Below are 18,066 nucleotides of genomic sequence, written 5' to 3'. Positions count from 1 at the left end.
TTTGCTTAGATGACCTGTACATTACCGGGAATCGGGGTTAAAGCTCTTACTCTTACTGTATTTTCATCAGTGAGTTTCTTTATGTTTGTCTTGAATTGTTTTATATATTCAGGTGCTCCCAATTTGGGGGCATAAATATTTATAATTGTTATATCTTCTTGTCAGGTTGTCCCCTTGATGATTATATAGTGCCTTTCTTCATCTCTTGTTACAGTCTTTGTTTTAAAATCTATTTGTCCAATATAAATATTGCTACCTTGGCTTCCTTTTGCATGATAGATGGTTCTCCATCCTCTCACTTTCAATCTGCAGATGTCTTTATGTCTAAAATGAGTCCCTTGTAGGCAGCATATAGATGAGTCTTATTTTTTTATCCATTTGATTGGAGTGTTTTGGGACGCCTGGGTGTCTCAGTAGTTGAGTGTCTGCCTTTGGGACAGGTTATGATCCTGAGGTCCTGGGATGGAGTCCCACATCAGATTCCACAGGGGGGGCCTGCTTCTCCCTCTGCCCATGACTCTGCCTCTGTGTGTGTGTGTCTTTCATGAATAAATAAATAAAATCTTTAAAAAAATGCTTGGAGCATTTATTCCATTTACATTCAAAGTAATTACTGATAAATATGTATTTAGTGCCATTTTATTTGTTTTGTAGTTATTTCTGGAGCTTTTCTCTGATCTTTTCACCACATAGCAGTCTGTATTAGGTTTGAACCCATTCTTTTGTCCTCTCCTCCCCACATTTTAGATACATGTGACTGTATTTTATATCCTTTTTTGTGAGTTTCTTGACTGATTATTTATAAAAACATTCATTTTTACTGCTTTTGTGTTTGCTGCCTTTATACCTTCACTTTTAGTGCCTCAAAGAGTCCCTTTCAATATTTCTTGAAGGGCTGGTTTAGTGATCACAAACACCTTTAGTTTTTGTTTGTCTGGGAAATTCTTCAACTCTCCTTATATTCTGAATCATAGCTTTACAGGAATATCACCCATTTCCAATAGCCATTTCTATGGCATAAAAGAAATTTATAAATAAGCATGTGTGATCTTCTACCTGACTGATATCTTCTCCAATTTGGCACTGAGAGAACAGTATTACTGGAGAACATATCTATTTCATGAAATGGAAAATTTATTTTTTGGAAATGAATGCCAAACAAATGTAGATCCTGCTGATTCAGGCCACTGAGAGCCCTGGTAGCATTGCCCATATTATCATGTGGTGTCCTGACATGTCACTTCCAGTCCAATGATTAAACCACTAAGCCAGCTATTTTTCTTTCAGAGCTTCCTTTCTGAAACCCTGATGGTATTTATTAAGCCCCTAATATCTGCTGGGCAGATTCCCCCACGTCTTTCTTTAAAATAAAGTGGCTGTAATCACAGTGCTGACATACAGGAAGATAGGTTTTAAGAAACTCCCCTCCCACTGTGAGTTTTCAGAGAATGAGATTGAAAGATGCATGTATAAGCATGTGTGTGGGAGCGGGAAGACATTTATATTATGATTATTCAGTTAATTTCCTGAAGATTGCTCACAGCCTGACTCTCACTGGGGGAATTATCCACTCTCCCATTATTTCAGTTCTCCATTCATTGTCTGGTCTTTGGGCTAAGCTACTATTCACCAGCAAAGCATCCACCTCCAGCAAGGCAGAAGCGAGGCTTAGCAGCTAACACAAGAGACTTGATGAGAGGTTTTTAATCCTCTGTAAATGTAAGATTGAGGAGGGAGAGGGGCTCTGATTTTAATGAGGCCTGATTCCACCCCAAGAAAATCACAATGCACCTTTCCAACTAGGCTTTTGTGAGTGTCTATTAAGGAAAAGTCAGTAATCTGGATAAGACAGATTCATTAAAAAGTTGGTCTGGGGGATTAACTCAAATGTTAAAGACTCATTTTGGTATTAAGGGAAGGTATTAGGCACTTCTAAAATTAAATTTCTGAGGTTATTGGGAGGATTAAGTCAGTAACACATGTAGATACTAGCACTGAGCCTGGCACATAGTAGATGCTCAAATAGAGTAACTTTTCAGTAATTGTAGGAACTTAAATGGTAATCAAAAAATACCTGCTTACAAAGTTGTGATTATTAACAAATGATCATTTAAACCTCAATAGTACTCTGAGCAGCAAAAGAGAGCAGAGAGCTGCTCAAAGGGAATTTCCTTTTTAAAGACCAAAGGCCCCAACACTGCACTGAAACTCCAACTTTTGGCAAAGCATAGACAATCCTCTCACCAATGAGGGTCCTCTGCCAAATGTACTGCAACACACTGTTCAGGCACTAAAGAATAAAACAACCTTGACCACAGCTTAGAAGTTCAGAAAAGGCTGTTTTTAGCCTCTCCATAGTGAACCCTGTCCCCGCAAACTCCATAACCCTCATAACCCTGTTTTAGCAGAGCCTCACATGTATGACATCTTCTTGTCACATGAAGCCATGTATTGGTTAGAAATTATGTTCAGCAGATAATAAGAGAGACCCAAAAGTAGCTGTGGCTGAAACACTTAAGGGTCTGTTTTTCTGTATATTAACATGTCTGAAGTTTAACAGACTTAACAGCTGACAAGGTGAGCTCATGGTCGCTAAGCCCCAAGTTCCTTCTAACATTTTGCTCTGCTGTTAACACGTAGATGCCTCTCTCATGGTTGCCCTAAGACTCAAGGTGGCCAGTGACATCTGGTCACTACATCCTGTTCTAAACAGGAAGAAGGAGGAAATGGGAGGAAAAACCAAAGGAGACAAATGTTCTGTCAGTAAAGTACATGGTCATACTCAAAACTCACAAGGCCAGAGCCTCAAGTTATAGATCAAGAATTCAATTGACAGTGTGTGACTTATTTCCCTTAGTCATTCATCACATCCTTCTTCGGTCCTCAAGCTACATCAGGGTGTGACACAAATGATGTGCCAAGGTAAGAGAAGTCTCTGGACATGCTTGTTTCAGGGAGAGTATCCATGAACTCCCAAAGTGAGACCAGTTCTAGTGAATGATGTGCCATGAGAAAACTATTGAAGAGCTCCCCCCACTGAGGATGGGTGTTGGTGTGGGGTCAGATTGGTTCAGGCTGTAGGAGTGAGAGCCCATGTCAGTGTAGTAGTAACTCATAGGGAAGCAGCCACAGAGAAATACAGGGTGAAATCCAAAAGGGAGCTCTACCATGCTAATGCCACCACACACTTCATGATGTGCTGCTTAAACTTACCAACAAGGGCTTCTTCCCTATATGTCCATTTGGTTTTACTCCTTCCTTTCCTCTTCCTGGCAGGCCCAAATGATCCAACTAGTCTCTCTTTCTTTACATTACTTCCATTACCTTTGGCTAATTTCTCCCTATAGATATTCTCTCTTGCTGAGCAACAGCAGAGCAGAGGCTACTCTACGGAGTTCCTGGAGACTAGGGGTGCCAGAGACTCCATCATCCTTGGAGACAGTCAGTGTTTTCTGAATTTTGTGTAAAATGATATGCAGATCTACAGGCCCCAGCCCCTTTCCATCCTTAAGTCACTCTTTCTATGCAGACAGACTGGAGACATGATTAATGCAAAGCAGAACACATTCCCTCTTTCCTGGATGCCCCAAGTATACTGAAAATTGATCTGTTTATTTAAAGACTTTGTAGAGAAATAAGTAATAAGTAATAGAAATAAGATGGGTAGAGTTTAAAATCTTTTTTAATCTTAAATTTTTTAAACTGCGTTACCAAACTACCACTTTCAGTCTACATATATTGGGCATGATTATGTATCAGACTCTGTGCTAGGACCTTACCACTCAAGAGAGAGCACAGAGTTTGCTGCCTGAGAATGTGGGCAGGAGTAACAGAGTGTTCACCTCAACTCTCACAGCGATCATCAGGCAATCTGGATTACCTTTCTGTTTTGGTTTAATCATCTTCACAAGAGAAGCAGAAATAGCATCTCTTCATAGGGCTGTGGGAATGGGTGAGAAAACTGTGAGACACCCATCACACAATAAATAGTTCACACTGGGTGCTGTCCATGCCCTCCATAAGGCCTACAGCAGAGAGGATGTGTATAGGGAAATAATTAAGAGGCATCCAAGTACGATAGGTGACCTGAGAGAAGACTATATGGAAATTGGGCCAAAGAAAAAACTAAATGGCCAACGCTAGTCAAGATGTCCAGAACGTACTCTTAGAGGAAGTGATGACTGCCCTTCATCTTGAGAAGGGAGCAGGAGTTTCCCAGGCAGGAAGCAGGAGGGTAGCGTGGCTTCCAGGCAGAGACAGCAGTGAAGCAAAGGCACTGGTGTATGAAATAACCTGCATACATGGGGAAGACCTCACATGGTTCAGCGTGATAACAGTGTGGATAAAATGGAGATGTGGCCCAAGGATAAGCAGGGTGTAGATGATGGAGACCTATACCTTTCTAGGGAGACCAGCATGAATTTATAGAAAAAGAGGGATATCTTTAAGTAGCCTAAATAAGGGAGTAACCCAGTAAGGTTTGTAAAATATTCCTCTGGCAGCAGTGTGCCTAGAGCAGAGGGGGATAAAATGGGAGGTCGGCTAAACCAGGGAGGCCAGAAAGCAGTGGGAAACATCAGAAAAGTACTCAAAGAAAATAACTCTCAACCAAGAATCCTACATTCAGCTAAACTATCTTAAAAATTGAGACCAAATAAGACATTACTAGATAGACAATATCTGAGAGAATCTGTTGCTAGCACACCTGCCTTACAAGAAATACAAAATAAAGTTATTCAGAATGAAGGCAAGTGGCCCTGGACAGTAATTTGAATCCACATAAAGAAAAACCAAAGAGCTCCAGTAAATGTAATTATGTAATCATGAAAGATAGTATAAGGATGTATTACCTCTCTTTCCTTCTCTTAACTAACTTTAAAATTAACTGTTTAAAATATATATTTATGTATGTAAAATTGTATTGTTTGGCCTATAACATTCAGAAACATAGTATATTTACCAATAACAGCACAGAAGAGCAGGGTGTGAAGAAAAGGAAAAATGTATTAAGCTAGGGAAATGATATCAAACAGTAATTCAAATTCACAGGAATAACAAAAGAAAATAGAAATGATACATAAGAAGGTTAATGTATTAAAATCTATAAATGTATACTTTCCTTTCTTCTCTCAGCTTTTTAAGAAGACATTAAATTGTATAAAATAGTAATTAGAACAATGTATGTTGGGGGTTTGTAACACATACAGATGTAATATATACAACAACCATCAAAGGGAGGGCAAAGATATAGACTTTACAAGAGTAATGTTTCTGAATATCACTGGAATTAAGTTGTTATAAATCTGAAGCAGATTATGGAAGGTTAAGGTATCTGATAAACTCTAGCAACCACTAAGGAAATAACTTTTTTAAATATAGTGAAAAAATCATGGAAGTTTAAAATGGTACATTTGAAATTTTTCACTAATGCAAAAGAAAGCATTAAGGAGCAAAAAGGAACCAAAAAGACATGAGACATGTAAAAAACAAAAAAAGTAAAGTGACAGGTATAGATCCAATTATATCAAGAACATTAAAAGTGAATGGATTAAATAATATAATCAAACAGCAGATAAGAATGAACTAGATAAGAAAAAAAGGAAGACCCAACTTTATGCTGTCAATGTGAGACATCTTTTATATTCAAAGATACAGATAGATTGAAAGAAAAAGGATGGGAAAAGTATCTATTGTGCAAATACCAACCATAAGAAAGCCACAGTGGCTATGCTAATATTTAGCCAATATCAGGCAAAATAGACTTTAAAAAAGAAGGGGAGGGACACAGAAAGGGTTACTAGGGATTCAGAGGGACATTTTTTAGTGATAAAAGGGTCAATCTATCAAGAAGATAAAACAACCCAGCAACACCCCCGAAAATGCATGAAGAAAAAAAAAAAAAAAAAAAAAAAAAACCTGACAAAAATTAAGGAAGAAAACAAAAAACAACTGAATAATAATATTTGAAAACTTCAATACTTCACTTTTAGTAGTGAATAGAGCAACTACACAACAAGACCTATTAGGAACAGTAGCCATGAACAGCACTGTAAACTAACGAGACCTAGCAGGTGTCTCTAGAACACCTCACACAATAGCAGAATGCACATTCTCCTCAAGTACTTATGGAACACAGTACGGAATAGGTGACACGTTAGGCCACCACACATGTCTCAGTAAATTAAAAACAATTGAAATAATACAAAATATCTTTTCTGATCACAATGATATAAAGCTAGATATTAATACGAGAGGGAAAACTGGAAAATGCACAAACATGTGGAAATCAGCATACTCTAAAACAACCAATGTGTCAAGGAGAAACTCACAAAAGAAATCTGAAAATACTTAAAGATGAATGAAGACAAGGACACAGTATTTAAGAACCTGGATGCAGTGCAAGCAGTACCCAAAGGGAAATCTATAGCTCTCAATGCTCATTAAAAAAGATCTCAAGTCAATAACTTGCCCTTCCACCTAAGACACTGTATAAAAAGAGCAAATGAAACCTAAAGCAAGTAGAAAGAAGGAAACAAAGATTATGGTGGAGATAAATGAAATAGAAAATATTATAAGCAATTTGAGAAAATCAACAAAACTAAGTTTGGTCCTTTGAAAAGATCAACAAAACTGACAGATTTCTCAGTGGATTGACCTAGTTAAAAAGAGAAGACTCAAATTATTAAAATCAGAAATGAAAAAGGGAACATTACTAGCAATCTTACAGACATTAAATGGATGATAAAGGAACACTATGAATAATTGTATGCCAGTAAATTTCATAACTGAGCTGAAATGACAAATTCCAAGGGAGACACAAAGTGATAAAGCTGAGTCAAGAAGAAATAGCCTGAATCAATCTATAAACAAGTAAAGAGATTTAATTCATAATCAAAAAAAAAATTATGCACGAAGAAACCCCCAGGCCTACATGCTTCAGTAGTGAATTCTACCAAAACATTTAAAGAGCAATTAATGCCAATTTATCACATAATAATCTAAAAAATAGAAGAGGAGGGGCCATTCCCCAACTCATTGTGTGAGGGCAGCATTACCCAGACCAGCATCACAAGAAAATAAAACTTCAAAGCAATATCTTTTGTGAATACGGATGCGAAAATCCTCCAAAAATGCTAAAAATCAAATCCAGCAGGATATAAAAAGAATTGCACACCATGACCAAGTAATATTTCTCCCAGGCATACAAAGTTGGTTTGACTTCTGAAAATCAATTAATGTAATACACAGTATCAACAGAATAAAAACCAAAAGCCATATGATCATCTCAATAAACACAGAAAAAGCATTTGACAAAATCCAACACTGTTGCAAAATAAAAACTACTAAATAAACTAGAAACAGAAGGACACTTTCTCAACCTGATAAAAGGTATCTACAAAAACCCACAGCTGATCTCATACTTGGTGGTGAAAGCCTGCATGCCTTCCCCCTAAATTCAGGAACAAGACAAAAATTTTCACTCTCCGATGCCTAGGTGGCTCAACAGTTGAGCATCTGCCTTTGGCTCAGGTTGTGATCCTGGAGTCCTGGGATCGAGTCCCACATTGGACTCCCTGCCTAGAGCCTATGTCTCTGTATCTCTCTGTCTCTCTCTGTGTCTCTCATGAATAAATAAGTAAAATCTTTAAAAATAAAAAAATAAATGTCACCTCCTCTGAGACACCTTTAAAAAAAGTTCACTCTCACCACGTCTATTCAACATAATATTGAAAGTTCCAGCTAGAGCAATTAAGCAAGAATGAATAAGACAAAAGGCAGTCAGACTGGAAAGGAAGTAAACCTATTCCTATGTCACATGATCTTTTGTAAGGAAAGGCCTAAGGAATCCTCTAAAAAATTTGTTAGAACTAATAAGATTAAGATCAGCAAATATGCAGAGTGTGAGTTCAATATGCAAAAATCAGTTATATCTCCATACACTTCAACGAATAATCCAAAAATGAAGAAAACAATTCCACTTATAATAGTGTCAAGGAGAAAAATAATATTTAGAAATAAATTTAACAGAAGTGGAAAATTTATAGCCTGAAAACTACAAAACACTACTGAAAGAAATTAAACAATTAATCTAAATGGAAATATATCTCATGTCCATGGATTGGAAGCCTTAATATATTTTTTAAGATTTTATTTATTTATTTGAGAGAGAGCAAGAAAGAGCACAAGCAGTTGGGAGGAACAGAGGGAGAGGGAGAAGCAGACTCCTGGCTGAGCAGGGAGCCCGATGCAAGACTCAATCCCAGGACCCGGAGATCATGACCTGAGCTGAAGGCAGATGCTTCACCAACTGAGCCAACCAGGCGCCCCAAGCCTTAATATTTTTTGAATGAGAATACTCCCCCCAGTTAACCTATAGGACTCAACACAACCGCTATCAGAATACAACTGGTTTCTTTGTAGAAATTGACAAGCTAATCTTAAAATTCATATGGAAACTTACAGGATCCAAAATATCTTAAAAAAGAAGAACAAAGTTGGAGGACTCAGACTTACCAATTTTATTTTATTTTTTTTAAAGAATCTCTCTTTCTTTTTTTTTTAAGATTTTATTTATTTATTCATGAGAGACACAGAGAGAGAGAGAGGCAGAGACACAGGCAGAGGGAGAAGCAGGCTCCATGCAGAGAGCCTGACGTGGGACTCAGTCCTGGGTCTCCAGGATCACGCCCTGGACTGAAGGCAGTGCTAAACCGCTGAGCCACCCGGGCTGCCCCAGACTTACCAATTTTAAAACTCACTATGAAGCAAGAGTAATCAAGACAGGATAATATGAACATGAGAATAGACATATAGATCAATGGAATAAAATAAACCCGTATATCTAGGCTCAGCCGATTTCTGAGAGATGCCAAGGCCGTTCAATGGGGAAGTGATACAATGACAAAGTACAGCACAAATAAAGGAATAAACAGGAGTTCCACTTGGTGCATGGGGAGTTTGCTATGTTGCTATGTTGGTGAAATCCAAGAAGGGAAATGTCCAGAAGAGAGTTCTCTATTCAGGTAGTAGGCTCAGAGAATTCTGAGCAATACAAATTTGCATTTTGTCACACAATCAGGTGGTAACTGAGGCCATCGACGTCTTTCACATTGTTACATGGTCTTGTTTCAAAATCCTCTAGGCAGGGTTCCTAACCTGCATCTGGGATGGCACATGGCAGCTTCTCATTCTCCCCCACCCCCATCCCTGACCTCTCTCCTCTGGTGTAGATCACAAAGGCCCCATCCTCCCTGAAAGCCATGTAATTCCTGGCTGGAAGTGGATTATGAATAAGGGACCTCCAGGTTTCCATTTCACTAGAAAGGTCTCCTTGAATAAACTTTCTGAAAACATGTATTTTAGATACCTTACCAGTAAATTCCTCCTTTTGCCATCCTTTCTCACATTTTCCTTCAGCCTCCTTTCACAGACACAACTTTCTATTCAGTACTTCAAAGGAGGCAGGATGGGGTCAGTTTTGCCAGTGATTTGTGATAGAAACCCTCATAATCGACACACCAGAAATTCCTAATAAATCTAAATTCAGAGCATAAGATTAAACAACATGCAGGCACTTTACCAAAATAGTGCAGATGACCAAGGTGGAGAGTAAGATAATAAATCTGAAAAAAAACACCTCACATCTATGGCACCATGACATTGCCAGTAAAGTTTAACTGCCAGTAATGGTTTCTATAATATCTATTCTCATTAATCAATATTCAATGATGAAATAGAAGCCCATAAAGGAAATAAACATAGTTACAGATCAATTGTTTTTACTTGGTATTTAGGATTCACAAACAAGATGTCAATCATGAGAGAATGCAAGCAAATGACATCACTTTTCAGCAAGTCCCTAGTAGGTAGGTAGTAGGTACACAATAAAATGCATTTCTTTCCTTAACATTCTAATCCAGCTAGTATTTATTGATGTTTTATTATGTGTTAGGAATCCTGCTGAGTATATCCTCATATTCTGTCATCCTCCCATATGCCTTCTCAACAATCTTGAGAAGAAGAATTCCTATCTCCATGAAACAGTTAAAAACATTGCATCTCAGAGAGCTTAGATCATTAGTTCAGGTCACTCAGCTAACGAGTGATCCTTCTGAGGCTGCACTTCACACCTTCCGAGTCCAGATGTGGAGGTCCTCACCATCCAGCACACATAGTCTTCTTCATTCTTTTCACCATGAATTTGCTGTTGACCAAAATACCCCACTCATGATTCTCACCCTTTTAACTTCCTTTTCTATTATCCTCCACAAAATCTGCAACAGAACAGTTGACATTCTCAATCCTAATCCCTTCTTGGCTGCATTCTCTGGACTCCCTGCACATTGTCCAGCCCTTCTCTCTCCACATCCTCTCAGCTTTACCTCTACTACAGAATGTTATCCAGGAGATGTGTTTGAAGATTAAGTAAAGAGTAAACTCCTTGATGACTTAGGAGCTCAGATCGAATCACGAAGTTTACTCAAGCTCCTACTGGTCAGTTAATGGTTCTCAGTGCCCTGGATGTGTACATGTGCCAGGCCTGTGAGTGCATGTGTGCGTGCATGTGTGTGTATAAGTTGTCTCTCATCCTCATGAGCACTGTTTTCCAGATAAAGAAATCAGAGCTCAGAGTGCTTTCCCCTGATCACAGAGCCAGGAGGTAACAGAGTCAGCTCAAACCCAGGGCCATCTGATTGTACAGTGTGCTTTTAGCTCTACAGCAGAAATCCTCAAATACCTGTCCACAAGCCAAGGCCTAGACTATCACAAAGCTTCCACCAATCCACAGCAAAATAAGAACAGAACAATATTATAAATGTAGGGGGGTATATTCTGGGTCAGTATAAAGACACATTATTGGCAAGAACCATCTTTTATACTGAGATTGTGTCCTTTCTGCCTTTTTGGTGATAAAGTTTCTTTCTTTGTGAAATGAAAATGAAAATAAGTGATAATTTTTTTGATGGTTTGGTGGTAATGTTCTTACTTGGTACCATGAAAAATAGGTAACTCCATGGTAACTTTGTAGGTCCCATGTACATAGTGCCTACCAAACAAGTCCAAATGAAATATTTCTATGTTATTATCTAATGCCAAAATGGTGATTTGTGTTTCAGATTGATACTTTGAAATAGATTTTGTTAGGAAGCAGTTACAGGACAAGAAAAGGGCAGAGAGGAAGCTAGCCAACAGGGCAAGGATCTGTTAAATACATAAGTGTTAGAAGAGGTGGAGAAAAGAAACAGTGATTTCATAATTTCCCTGAGGATTTTGCCCAAGTTTTTATAAATGTGATTGAGAATTAAAATTTCCAGCTAGATGTTACTTCTCTAAAATTTCTCCTTAAAATTTTTTGAAGATTTTATTTGTTTTAGAGATAGCATGGGTGCATGGGGGGAGAGCCAGGGGGGGAGACTCTCCAGCAGGCTCCCCATTAAGCAGGGGCCCTGATGCACTGTGGAGTCCATCTCATGATCCTGAGATCATGACCCAAGCTGAAATCGAGAGTCAGCCACTTGACCAACTGAGCCACCCAGGCACCCCATGAAACATATTTTATATATAATAGTATGACCTCCATTATCCTCTGAACAGGTATATATCATATTTTGGTGTCCCCCCGCCCCCCACCCACCTTAGTGAAATAAGCAGACAGATAAAAGAAAAAAATCTTTCTTCCGTAACTTTCTATTGGATTAATAGTCACTATTCTCTCTTTTAAATGCACTCTTGTATTTAAACTGTTTCTCTGTTCTCAAGAATAAAAAGATATTTCCTCTGTCCTTTGATTCCTTCCAGTCTTCCCCATCCAATTTAAACAGAATACAGGAGACCCTACTTGTAATAGTCTCCCTCCAGATAGTCTTTGTTCTGTCATCTGCTCGGAACTGAGAACATATTTTGCCATCAAACAATATAAATGGTGATTATGTTCTTAAAATCCCTCCTAAATGTTTGCTTAACATGCTCAAAGGTAAGGCGCAGTCTTAGTTTAGAAAGCTCAGCTTTGGATCTTCGGTGCCGTGCAGACAGAAGAGAGCAGAGACGTGAAAGTGAGGCCACCTTTCTCCCTGAGCAGCGGGCAGCACGAGACAAAGGCTGGGGTCCAGGCCTGGCTGTCCAATGCCCTGCCTGTGCTCTCGGCACCTGCAAGCAGCCTCGGCGTCACTCTGCCCTCTCACCTGCATCCCACCCACCAATATTGAAGGATTCTCTTCCTCACTCCCTCTGCCAGAGCCTCCGTTTGCTGTGTACAGCTGTCTTGGAGACCTGAGAGAAGAAAACAGCCTCATGATCAAAGATAAATATGTAAACAATTTTTAATATAGGACTCCAGATTTCAGGCTTTGGAAAGAAGTGAATGAAACATATCTGGAAAAAAAATAAGAAACAAGTCGGTCACGGGGAAGCCAATGTGCCCAGGCTACTCCTTGTTCTGTCCAGTTTGTCCCTGACTGCACTCCTGAGCCGTTGCAGTCACTGGGATGACACAGGTGCCCTGTCCCCACAACTGTCTTGGCCCTTCTGTGGACAAGGAAACATAGGAAGTGATCTCCATCTGTGTCTGCGCTACAGTGACCTGCACTGCAGTTTTCCCCTGAGCCCCTGCAAGGTTCACTGACCCTCCTGCCAAGGGCGTCAGGGACAGTCAGTGTACAGTCCCATCAACACTCCCCTGAGCAGCTCAACCCACTAGTCACGCTGGCCTGAATACTTGCTGCCCCATGTCCAGTCCTGCTTGCTCAGCGTCGAGGGACACCAGTCCCCAGGCTGCACGGTCATGGTCATGGCCACAGGAGAAGCATACATCAGAAGGTGGGTGTCGTCTGTGGCTGCAGGAAGCAGCTCGGAGCCCCAGGCACCAGCAGAAACTGTCTGAGCTTTTGGTGGGAAAAGAGTGGGGTGTCCCCCCAGAAATGTCCCTGATGAGGGCACTGTGCAGATGAAGAAGGAACCTGGTCATGCTTGAGACCAAGTCTGCCCAAGTGCCTACGTGCCGAGCTCACAGCCATCATGCTGATTCATGTGAGCCAGTCCTCTGTTCAAGGGGCAGCGCAGATCGCAAAGAGCTGTACAAGACATTCCTCGGGGTTATCATCACACAGTGGTTGCTGATCCAGAAAAAGAAACCTGATCTACTATTTGGTCAGTTATATAATCCTTCTGGGAAACAAAAGCATGTTTTAATTCAATTCATCTAATATAAAAGGCAGACGCTCAGTCATCAGAGACTTTCTTGCTACTTATCTATTGACCATTCACATGTGTGTTTATTCATTCATTGTGCATTTTTGTCCAATCCCTCCTCTACAGATGCTATGCAAGGGGCCCCTGAATAAGAGCCCTTGTGAAGGGCTTCCAATGGATTCTTGCATAATCCAAGCCCAGAAATTCTTTACATAGGAGGCAGGTGGGGGATAATTGCAACAGTAAATAAAGCAGTAAAAATATGTGTAGAGCTCCCTTTGAAAGGCAACATATCTTTTTTAATTATAGGAACATGTTGCTATAATATAGAGAACAATTCTAAGACTAATTCTAAGAATATATCTGTTCACAGACTATGTAGAGCAAATGAGCAGTCTTAGAATCTCAGGAACTTGAGAGAGAAGTGATAACTCTGTGTGCATGTATGTATGAGTGTGTGTGTGTGTGTGTATGTCCATGTGTGTGGCACAGAGAGGTAGAGAGACACACAGATACGCATCTAAAGTAAGTCATAAGTAAGCCCTGGCTAATGATGCCTGACAAGCGCATTGTCACCTACAATTAATAAAAACCTCTCATTAACATTATTTGTGAAATAATACTTCTTCCAGCTATGATGAGCGAAAAAGGAAAATGGAGAAAGACTACCCGAAGAACACTGAAGAGGAGTTTTCGGGAGTTAACGGCCAGATAGATGCTGCAGTGGAACTAAATGGTGAGCATCTCCACCCAAAACTTCCTTTGTGGAAAAACCGTAACAAGACATCTGGGCTCTGCTTTCACATAACAGAAAGCAGGTTTGCAAATGGGGGCCCTTGGTCCTGAGTCCCTTATAAATGTAGCTAACCAGAGTGAGTCTAGAAAGAATGTAAAACCGTCTGCCATCGAGACTCTCTCTCTGTGAATAGAAAGTCTTAAGAAGTAGAGTGTGAGTCCCTAAGCCAGGTACGTCTTCAAGCCCACCCAGTCAACACTGCCTTTCTGCCCTTGAGAATGCACACACTGTCACACTGTCCACCTCCTAGAGCCTGTTCCCCACCCCATCACCTGATCCTGTACTATGATGCATTGCTGGGAAGGTTGAACCACACAGGGTAGGATAAATGTGACCAAATCTTGGAGACCAGTCAACGCATCCTTCCTGAGCCTAGAGCACAGAGCTGGACTCTGTTCAGAAGTTCACAGATGATTCCAGACACATTCTCTGCGCTTGCAGAATGGCCACTAACCCTGGGAAAAGCCCCCTTCAGCAGAGATTACATTACTAGTCACCCTGACTATCTCTAATGTGGTACGGAGTGGTGCAACAGGCCTCACAGCCACAGCGAGAGGCAAGCTGAGAAAGGAAAGATGAGAGCCAGTATCCACAGTGGAGATGGCACGGCAGGACTTCAGTGAGTTTGGGGGACAGGCTAGAGGTTTGGCTAGGGAGGAAGCAGGGTGACTTCCTGGAGGAGGGCAGAGGCACAAACATTCCCAGGCAAGTGCCCCTGGAAGAAAGGTGAGCAGTGACGGAGAAGCTAGGGGTGCCAGGTCATAAGGGTCTGCCAGAGCCATGCACAGGACTGCAGCTACGCCTGAGGCCACCTACAAATCCTCCATTTGCGGATCTGCAGGCCATTTCCAATAACAACATTTTCCACTTTGTCTCTTTTAGGCTACATTTACTTCTTTTCAGGACCCAAAGCGTACAAGTATGATACGGAGAAGGAAGATGTAGTCAGTGTGCTGAAATCTAGCTCCTGGATCGGCTGCTAAACAGAAGGGTCTCGTGTTTTCTGAGCAGTGAACACAACCGCAAGCAGCGGGTCCCGGGACCACAAGGACTAACGCAGAATGTAGGATAGGGCTTCTTCCCATGGCCTTGATCCTAAGGGGAACATAGAACTCATAAAAAATTATTATGCTTTTAAATTTTTATATGGTTGCAGATTCATAATTTTAATCTAAATGGGCAATTTCTATGTGGTCAGCATCACATAAAATCAGAATCAACACAATACTCTCTTCCATGAGACACCCACTGCTTTTTTTCCTTACCTAATATACGGAAGCAAATTGATAAATTTCGTTCTTATTGCCAAGAAGAGGCCTATTTGGTTTCTGATATCTATTCCTAATGTCTATTATAATTCTTTTTCATAGGAAATGTTATTAGCATACAAATTATAATCACTCCTTGCAAGCAGTGGCTTTCATGGCCTTTACATTCATTGTGATGACTGTAAATTTGTCCATCTTTACCTTGAACACATCACAAAATACTGTGTAAGTCTTGTTTCTCGTTGATGGCAGTTAACTGTGCTCACTGGTCTTTGAAGCAGCTCATAGCAGGCAAATCCACTCAAATGACTTTTCACACTAGGCAAGAGATGGACACTCTGCAACAGGAAACTTTTAACAAAAGCCAATAAAAAACGTTATATAAGAACAGTTCCTCATTTCTCTCTTTCAGTTAATATTTACTAGCTTCAATCCCACTTTATTTGGCAACAAACTCTATGTAGCTAGGGGAAACTCAAAACCCAAGATAGTATCCTGAGCATGCAGACCCAGAAGACTGTAACTTGCTCCATTTCCTGCTTCCTGACAATAAAATACCGCGGGCAAACCGCCTTCAACCTGGCAAAGTGAGTCTCTTCAGAGCACTTTTGCATTTAGGGGAGTCTCTCTAGTTTTTCTGACTTCATGCTGAGCCTTTTCTCTTTCTTATCTACTCCTCAGTATGGAAACCACAGCTGTTTGTCATTCTTATGACTTTTTTATCTTACCCTCTAGAATGTAAGGATCTAAAGGTTAAGTGAATCTAAAATTAGATGATAAATACATTTAGCATACTTCATAGGCCATAGTGTTCAACACACATTAGCTGTTCCTGCCACCATCATGACTGAACCCCTGTCATAGCGTGAAAATGGCGGGGCCATTCCTGGAGGTCTCTGTAGGCCTTCCACTTGGTTTCTGTTACCGAAAGTGACTATTTATAGCCCACCAGATGTTGTTAAATCTTTGACCATTGAAGACAAACTCCAGCATGCCTGCTTTCTAATGTCAACTTCCTTTTTGAGGAAGAAAAGTCACTTTTGCAAACAATCAGCAGAAGAAAAGTGCTTAATGGCAACAAGCAAGGAGGAAAAGCAGCCTGGTGCTTCCTCAAAGGTTAAAGACAGAGTTAGCGTCTGAGCGAGCAGCTCCACTCTCAGGTGAGCGCCCGTAAGACGGACGCCACGCGCTGCAGCGTGGATGAAGCCTGCAAACAGCACGTTAACACATCCGACACGGAAGGCCACGTATTCTATGACTCTGTTTATATGAAACGTTCAGAATCAGAAAATCCATAGAAACAGAAAGCTGATGCGTGCCTGCCAGGGGCTGGAGGAGGGGCCGGGAATGACCGCTAAGGGGGGGGAGCGGGTTTCTTTGTGAGCTGATGACAATTGTCTCCAAGTGGCAATGGTGAGGGTTGCACAACTCTGTGAATATACTAAAAGCCATTGAACTGTACATTTTAAGTGGATAAATTGTATGTGACTACATCCCAATAAACCTGTTGTCTTAATAATAAGCAAGGAGATGCAGGCGGCCTGATGATCTCTGCAGGGTGCACAGGCTGGCCAGCTGGGTGGGAGCAGGGAGGCCTACACAGCAGTGAAGCACTATCCCCAAGACACCTGGTGCTGAGCACCACCAGCCAGAAGGGCCCGTGCAGTGTAGACACTTCACTAACTAGACGAATGTTACTGAAAGCAAAATAGCATGTGCTTTGAAGTCTGACTGGCTTCAACCCCCAGATCTGTTATTTTTAGCTGTGTGATGTTGGTCAGTTCCTTAATCTCTGTCTTGGTTTCCTCCTTTGTAAAATTAGAATAGGAATAGTTCTTATGTCCTAGAGATATTTAGAGGCTTAAGTATATAAGTCAAAATATACAAAGCCCTTTAGATAGTCCCTGGTGCCCTATAGGGACTCTGTACTTGCTGTTTTGAAGCATTTAGAAATAATTTTGTTTTGAGACATTTCAGAGAATGTGTATATATGTCCCTCAAGATAGCTGAAGACATGACGAGCTATTGGCACCACGAGGATTGATAACCAGCGACCTGGAAGTTTTCCTTTCCAAACTCCAAATGAAATCAATAATCAGATGCTATACTAACTGTTGTTACCTCCCATCCCCCCAAAATAATTCTTACAAATCATTATCCCTTTGTTGGGTAAGAGATATACAGTCATCTGTATTCCAGAAAGACAGTCCCTAAACCTGAAGAAACAGGGACTGTGTTTGTGTCAAAACTCAATTGGGATATTTATGTGCTCACCTGAAACAAGAATTTTGTGTAGAAATAATTTATATATATATATTTGTCACTTGGCTTCAGAGTAGCTCGGGGCAAACATGTTTTGTTAAGTAAGTTTTGAACACAATGTGATTCAACCACTCCTCTTGAGAGCAAGAGTAAGCAGAACAGAGTTTTCTTTCTCATGACCTCTATCATTGTCCCATTGACCTCAGTGATAACTGTTTATGGACTGCCCAGAAGCTTCTGGAAAGCACCAGAGGGTCCAGGGAGGATGAGAGGATTCACCCAGGTGGGGAGCTTCCTAAGAGCTCTGTACCAAGTTTTCTGTGGCAAGAACGAAGCTTGCTTGCCATTAGCCTAGAGTGAAATGGCAGACCCCGTCGTCCGTCAGGTCTCCCTTCTTTTCCACGTGGTCATTTGGAAATGCCTTAGACCCCCTTTCACATGGCAGATGGGAAACAAACTATGCAGGCTTTTATTTGGAATTGTGTTTGATATATATTTAAATTATCACAGCGCCTTCAAGTGCTTTTGTTTATATTATCCAGATGCTTTCTT

At 40.6% G+C, this 18,066-nt stretch overlaps 1 protein-coding gene across 1 annotated transcript in view; it reads left to right on the top strand.

Moving 5' to 3' along the window:
* The window catches only part of MMP20 (matrix metallopeptidase 20), a 47,472-nt gene extending 32,505 nt beyond the window's left edge, over window positions 1-14,967 (top strand). Inside the window, exons 9-10 of the mRNA XM_077884341.1 lie at window positions 13,821-13,924; window positions 14,867-14,967. Coding sequence (XP_077740467.1) covers window positions 13,821-13,924; window positions 14,867-14,967 — 205 coding nt within the window. The remainder of the gene's footprint in view (window positions 1-13,820; window positions 13,925-14,866) is intronic.
* Window positions 14,968-18,066: the final 3,099 nt, after the last annotated feature.

This window comes from Canis aureus, chromosome 3 (assembly GCF_053574225.1).
Source record: "Canis aureus isolate CA01 chromosome 3, VMU_Caureus_v.1.0, whole genome shotgun sequence".
Classification (NCBI taxonomy): Eukaryota; Metazoa; Chordata; class Mammalia; order Carnivora; family Canidae; genus Canis; species Canis aureus.
Note: the sequence above shows the minus strand (reverse complement) of the source record. Positions and strands in the feature narration are given on the sequence as shown.